Source organism: Montipora foliosa, chromosome 9, assembly GCF_036669935.1.
Source record: "Montipora foliosa isolate CH-2021 chromosome 9, ASM3666993v2, whole genome shotgun sequence".
NCBI lineage: Eukaryota > Metazoa > Cnidaria > Anthozoa > Scleractinia > Acroporidae > Montipora > Montipora foliosa.
Genome location: NC_090877.1, coordinates 41,861,443 through 41,868,942, shown reverse-complemented (window position 1 = coordinate 41,868,942; position 7,500 = coordinate 41,861,443). Strand labels below are relative to the sequence as shown.

The following is a 7,500-nucleotide window of genomic DNA, read 5'->3' as shown; positions in this document are numbered from 1 at the left end:
AAGGAAGCGAAGGATCAGCTTCAGTGCTTGCTGAGTCAAGTAAATCAAGCCATAGAGTATGCCAGCAACTTGGTTCAAAGGAGTTCTAGCTCAGATATCATGCAAAGCAAAGAAACCTTGGAAAAGCGATTTGAAGATCTTGACAATACTGCAATACCGGCAACACTTCCGGTTGGTTCATATTTGAAGTTTGTGTCAGCAGCTGAAACAGAAAAATTAACCCTGGGTGTTATTACAACCGAGGAGTTAGCTATCAAAGGTCTGACTCAAGATTTTCAAGCTGGCGTTGAAGCAGAGTTGGTTATCTGTCCTAAACTCATGCGCCGAGAATTGTTTCACCCAGAAGTTCTCGTGGAACCCACTGAACAAGTGGGAAGTTTGATTACACGCAAAAACGAAGATGGAACTTTGTCGTCGAGATTTGTAGCTAAAGTTAAGGGTACATATAACATTTCAGTGTCTTTAAAAGGTGTCAAACTCCACAAGAATCCATTCTTAATCCAAGTAAAGGAACGACGGCTTAAAGTTGTGGGTGAGTTGGATTTACAAGGACAAACTCTTGAAAGTTCTGAAGGGATTGCTGTGAACAGTAAAGGCCTAATCGCTGTTACCGATTTTGTTAAGCACTGTATCCTAATGTTCGATAAAGAAGGAAAGTATCTGCGAAGATTTGGACGCAAAGGGGAGAAATCTGGTGAGCTTAATAGACCTTCAGGTTTGACATTTGTTGATGACGACAACATTCTTGTAGCGGATACTTTTAATCATCGCATTCAACAATTCAACGTGCAGACAGGGTATGTTGTGAAGTCGTTTGGAAGTGAAGGGTCAAGAGATGGCGAGTTTGAAAAGCCATTTAACGTTTGCATAGATGATGAAGGACGTATTGCTGTTGCCGAGGTAGGCAACAAAAGAATTCAGGTTTTTACAAAAGACGGTGAGTTATTGTTTACATTTGGAGACAGCGGCTCAGGAAAATTACACTTACACTTGGGATGCATTTTCCATGAAAACAGGTTTATTTTCTCTGATGTCGGGTACAACTGCTTAAAAGTCTTTGACCGCTCAGGCAAGTTTTTATGCAAGATTGGTGAGGAGGGCAACGGTGACGGACAACTGAATTCACCATGGGGCCTGTGTGTTGAGAAATGCGGCACTGATCATCACAACATTCTCGTTTGTGATTCTGGGAACGATCGTATTGTCCAGCTTTCAGTTAAAGGTTCTTCTTTTACCGGAAAAAGTGTTGGTGAGCTGCCAAGACCCCGTAATATTGCCACAACACCGGATGGTCGGATTTTAGTCACCGATTCCGGAGCTAAAAAGGTATCCATCTTGAAATAGAATAAACTATATAATAGCGATTAATTGACTCATTACCGGAATTTAAGTATTTGCTCCTAGTTTTGAAATTGTTGTTTACTGTGTCCCGTCCAAGTGATGTCTAGTTGTATCGAACAAACGTTTTCAGGAAAGATCTTTCCTGCATGTATAGCCTGGCCAAGTCAGTATGGGTTTGTCATCATTAAAGAATCCTGTTATGAAGTGAAGACAGGTCACTTTTCGAAACTATGTTAGTGTAGTCCAGAAAATTTGGTGCAAAGTTCATTCGAACAGTGCATTAAAATTAGCTTAAATAAAGAGCTTTGCCATTAAAACCAATTTTTTTTACTTTAGACTTTCGACGGAAACTTGTTTACGTACTATGCAATTGTATGATAGCTGAGTGCTCATTGCATTTAATTAATAGCAGTATATTGTGTCAAGTCTTTTTATTGATTCCCTACTTTTTCCCGTGCGGTTTTTATCCATGAACGCAGATTTTCCTCTTGTAATCAAAATACCAGTTCATTTCATCACTTAAATCTTAAACTTCATTTAATTTAATTTACAGTCTCCTCTATTATCAAGTCACTTGACCTCAACAATCATTAAGCTTGCATGAGAACTAATTGATGTTGTGTTTTATTTTGTAAAATAAAAACGCCCTCTTGGACAGGAAAAAGTTATTATTTGAAAGACATTGTAGGTTTTTAGTCTCCCAAAAGGCTTTTATTTTAGCTCACCTTGGCTTTTACCGAGGCTAATTCTATATTTAGCTATAGGTTGGTGATGATCAATGCGCTGCCGATTTTATAAATTCTCACGTCTTAAAACGATTTTCGTTTAAAGAAACAGAGGATAATTCTCACCTCATGCAATAACAGTTTATTAGTATAAATACACAGGTGATTATACAAAATTGCGCGCTCTCATTGGCTCGCTATCTCGGATTATCAGCCGATAATCACCTCGACGGACAAAATGGCTGCCAGTAGTCGTTTTGCCACTGTAAGTGAAGATGATTTCGCGTTGAAATGTTTTTTTTTTTCTCTTTTTTGAAATAATCACCTTTTGTATTTATACTAAAAGAATTATTCGCCTCAGGCTCAGTGATTATCGGTGAATATTCACTGATAATCACTTCGCCTTCGGCGAATAATTGTTTATTATTGTGATTCAGGCGTGGCCTTCTAGCAACGAGAATGCCACAGCATCACACTCAGAGCGTATAAAAATTAGGCACAAATTGGGAACACTGTATTCAAATCAAATCATCACATTAAGGTTTGGTTTTTTGAGGAGAAAAGAAAACCGGAGTATACCCGGAGAAAAACCTCTCGGCGGAGCAGAGTAAAGAACCAACAAACTCAACCCACATATGACGCTGAGTCTAAAAATCGAACCCGTGCCACATTGGTGGTAGCCTACGTAGCATGGCGGTTTTTTATTGAGCCGGGCGCACGAGCGGCGAATTCTGCCACCAACTCAATTGATTTAAAACTCAAAGAAGCTTTTCATATAAATAAGATCAAACCGGAACTTAACAAACAATTGCCGCATTACAACAGTTTTCTCACGTTTTAGTTTACACCTTGATGTTTGGTGTCACGCTGTAAATAGTACCCGCTTTTGTATTACGTCATGTTGTAATAATTTTTTCATCTACCCGTAGACTTTATAACTGTTCACACTTAGGAACTCATTAAACTGATGATGGCATAAGCATGCCGAAACATGTCTTTTAAAAATGTTATCTGTTTCCTACAGTATATATATATATATATAAGTTCAGTTTTTCTCACCTTAAAATCAGCTGCTCCTCAGCGTGACAACCGCGAGAACAGACGCCGTGATGCGACTGACACAAAATATTAAACCATGCGCTTCCTTTCATAATACTCTGCACCCCGCAAATAGGGACTTTGGATTATTAACTGCTACCCCTGTTTATTGTGATGTCACAATACACAAACTCTCAGAAACTCCCTTTGGGATTTTCTGCTTTACGTCATCCTAACCATTTCGTACTTGCAGGCGCAAACAATAGAAACGTCATCATTACCTACCGATTCCTCGCGGCCCCTGTTCGAGCAAATCGAGATTTTTTCTAGTATACCGACTGCATATTTGAACTGTAAATACTGTCTTTAATATACGCGCAAGCTACTAGGATGCCTCCTCGGGATTTCGCCCAGACGAAATCCCTGCGGGGGCAATCATTAAGCATATACAGATGTACAATTGTGCCAAGTTTCATGCTTCTATCACAAAGTGAACAATTTTATCCCTTAACAGCAGGAATATGTTTTCACCACTGAGCTAACGTGTCAAGTTGCTAATTCACGCCTTGATAATGATATTTGTTTGGAATTCTGGACGACAATTTACATAACAACTAGATGCTTCTGTGAAGCATACACTGCGTTGCCTGTGGTACGTGCTACAGAAAATCAGAAGGCACTGAATTGTGTGGTATTGAAATACAGCATTCCAGTCTCTGAAGAATAACAAATAAAAGAGAAGTGAGAAACATTGGCTTCTGGGCTGACATGTTGATAATTTTCAAGTTCCCTCACAACTTCTTTTCACCACAAGTGTGCCCTCTGAGCATCTGAAAGCTTTGTAATACTAAACTTCACTGAAGTCAAGCCCTGTTTCGCGGGGTTAGGGTTAGGATGGGAGACCAAAACAATAAACCTCTCATAAAAACAGAAACATCTGACCGAAAATACTATTAACGCTAACAAATGCGAACTCAGCAAGGTACAGATTCTGTTAGCTTGCTTTATGCAAAACAAATATTGATGAAAAAGCAAATAACTATTGATACACACTTTTCAGAAAGAGCAGAAAGAAGTTTCCCGGACGGCCGATCGAGAATAAAATATTTACGACATGAAAGCAACATTAATTTTGAACCGTGAATATAGAATATAAAAAGTTACGATCAGCGACAAACATTTTGGGAGATTTTTGCTACGTTCAAGTAAATTGCAAAACGAAAGTGACATGGCCGGAATTCAGCGGGCGCCGTGATTAAGTTACCGCGGCATGTTTACTCGCCAAACAGTGAAGCGTCTGTGTCAAATGATGGCAAGATACCGGGTTTTTGTAAGTTTCTTTTTCTGTCAAGTGTTATAAAGTTTGACAATGAAATGAGCGAAGTCAAAACAAAGATCACAATCGCCCAACTCTTGTTTATGCAAAGTTAAAATTTACTCTCCAAGACGCGTACGACGTTATTTATCACCAGGTAATTCCATCATTTTGGAAATAGCAGCTACTTTATTATTCATCTGCGTCACAAGTTTTCACTGATTTTGGGGCTCATTTTGTTGAAACTCAAGCACGCTTCCAACAGGCCTGTGAACCCTTCCTGCTTACAGAGCAATACTAAAAAACTTCTCCCATATCACATTTGAACCTTAAGCTCGAAAATTCAATACACAACATGATATTATAATTCACAAAGGCAGAAAATACCACAGAATCCTTTTCCAGCGAAATATTTATTGAAACAAACAACATATTTGCTCTTAGAGGCGAAAACCTCTTCCTATTTCATTGCGTGCGTGAAGACAAGAAACTCAATCGTGTCAAATTACCATGTACTTCAGGTAAATATTATAGCTCACTTTGATTTCGTCTCGACGGGCGATAGATTGTTGTCGAAGTCCAGTGCTCGTCGCTTTTGAGATTCCTGCCTATTTTATCCAACTAACTTTCCATTATTGAGCTCCATAAGGGTATATTTTGTTTAAGGATCCACTAAAACGCCATTCGCATTACATGACTTTCGACGCCATTGCAGGCTAAGTTAATGATTCTACTGTGTCCACCAGAGAAATCTACGCAGTTCCACTACCCTCTCGATCCTAAGAAAATACTTGCAGAAGGCTCTGTCCACAAAGACACCACTTACCAGGGGAGTGACAGGCAAGACTTTTACCGACACGGAAAAAAAAAAAAAAAAAAAAACAAACAAACTAAACGCAGACCTTGACTGGGTTTGCCATGAGGCAACCCAGTAATAATAAGTAATTACATACGCGTGCCGTGCCGACCACCAAGAAATGCACTGGTTTTGCTTCTTTTGAAACAACTTCACCCCTTAATCATGCTAACCGTAACCCTAATGAGAACTGAAGACACTCTTTAGGCTTAAGGTTAACTCCAGTAAAATTCTTTTGGAGTTTAATCGAGTATATCTGTGAATGTGTGACTTGCTTGTTTTTTCATCCCCCGGCGTGCCGCACACTTAATAACAGCACACTGCACGGAAGAGTATACCTCCTTGTGATTGGGGCATCCTTTATGGGACATTTTTTTTGCACGATTTCATTGCTGTATAAAATCTTTGAGTCGACGTTAACCCCTCTCTTTTATCAAACTGTGAATTTTAAAATTGAGCCAGAATGGCCGCTCATGATGTATTTACAAATTTAAACTTATGGAAACTGTCACGACTTCTAGTCGATTACGAGCGGTGCACAGAGTGGTGCAAAGAGCACAATCTATTCTCGTCGTCAATGAAATACCCTAAACCTGAGTGCGAAAACGCACTCAAATGGCAAAGACGAACTGCATCGGGAGATGGATTTCTTTGGCGATGCTCTAGAAAAAACTGCAATGGACAAGCATCAATCCGCCAGAAGTCATGGTTTTCTGGTAGTATGCTTTCCCTTGAAAAAATACTAGCCCTAACTTACGCTTGGGCCCACAAATTCACCACAACACAAGCAGTGCTAGGAACTGCGTTAGATGAAGAAACCACCTCGACAAAAACGGGGATAGATTGCTATAACTATTGCCGGGAGGTTTGTGCAGACAGAATAATGAAACAACATGCGGGGCCAATAGGCGGTCCTGGTACAACTGTTGAGATTGATGAGTCCAAGTTTGGCAAGATGAAGTATCACAAAGGTCGCTACATCGAAGGACAGTGGGTCTTTGGTGGTATTAGCCGCGAAACCAAGGCCTGCTTCCTTGTTCCAGTGGAGCGCAGGGAGAAAGAGACACTCTTGCCAATTATCCGCGCGCAAATATTGCCTGGAACACGCGTGGTGAGCGTTGAAATTACATGGTGGGGAGTAAAACTAAGTTTGCTTCGTACAGGAACATCCATGGTTCTGTTTGAAAGCTACCTACAGGAGTGGTTGTGGCGTCAGCAAAACAAACATGATCCATTCGGAAACATCATTGAGCATATCGCTGATTTGTAAAATCACAGGGAGCCCAAGCTCGTTATGCGAGTTATAGCCTTTGTATGGGAAAATTAACTTTGAGCTTATAAATGCTAAAGTAAACTGTAAATGTAGAAATAAACTTTACTTACCTCTACATACAGTTGTCCTCGTTTGTTCTGTGCAATCGGAGGGCAAACTCGTGTCCGTTTTAGACGGGTTTGTGGCTTTCGAATTTTTACGATGCCGTTAGTTGTCATTTTCCTCATAAAGAGAAGAAAGGCTGGTGGCTAGCGGCGATTTCGTCGTCCCACAAATTTCTCTCGTATCACAAAGCAACGGTCCAAATCGCCATAAAAACACCACAGCCTTAAGGCCAGATAAATTTCCTATCACATCAACTCAATTCTGGGACCACACAGCGATATTTAGCGGATAAATTCCAAATAATGTTCGACTTTCTATAATCTTCCCATGCGTTCAGCTAAATGTGTGGCTACGGCCGTTATAGCTTGATGGTGATCGTATTACATTCTGCACTCTCATTGGACAATTTAAAACACATGCCCAATGCGAGTGCAGAATGTAATACGGTCGCCATCAAGCTATAACGGCCGTAGCCACATATCTAGCTGAACGCATGGGAAGATTAAAGAAAGTCGAACATTATTTGGAATTTATTTGTCACAAAACACTCTGTGGTCCCGGAGTTGAGTTGATGTGATAGGAAATTTATCTGGCCTTAAGGCTGTGGTGTTTTTATGGCGATTCGGGCCGTTGCTTTGTGATACGAGAGTAATTTGTTGGACGAGATCGCCGCGAGTCACCAGCCTTTCTTCTCTTTATGAGGGAAATGACAACTAACGGCATCGTAAAAATTCGAAAGCCACAAAACCGTCTAAAACGGACAGAAGTTTGCCCTCCGATTGCACAGAACAGACGATGACAACTGTATGTAAAGGTAATTGAAGTTTATTTCTTTATTTTAGCATTT

At 40.2% G+C, this 7,500-nt stretch overlaps 2 protein-coding genes across 2 annotated transcripts in view; both read left to right on the top strand.

Moving 5' to 3' along the window:
* The window catches only part of LOC137971011 (E3 ubiquitin-protein ligase TRIM71-like), a 5,089-nt gene extending 1,231 nt beyond the window's left edge, over positions 1-3,858 (top strand). The window contains exon 1 of the mRNA XM_068817704.1: positions 1-3,858. This exon is cut by the window's left edge and continues 1,231 nt beyond it. Within this exon, the coding sequence (XP_068673805.1) occupies positions 1-1,344 (1,344 nt within the window). The 3' untranslated portion in view covers positions 1,345-3,858.
* Positions 3,859-5,738: 1,880 nt separating this feature from the next.
* Positions 5,739-6,545, top strand: LOC137971844 (uncharacterized). Its single transcript, XM_068818592.1, has one exon. It carries the CDS (start codon positions 5,739-5,741, stop codon positions 6,543-6,545), a length of 807 nt encoding a protein of 268 aa, XP_068674693.1.
* Positions 6,546-7,500: the final 955 nt, after the last annotated feature.

Excerpts from the sequence above, each read along its gene's own strand:
- LOC137971844 (XM_068818592.1), top strand. The coding sequence starts at position 5,739 with ATGGCCGCTCATGATGTATTTACAAATTTAAACTTATGGAAACTGTCA.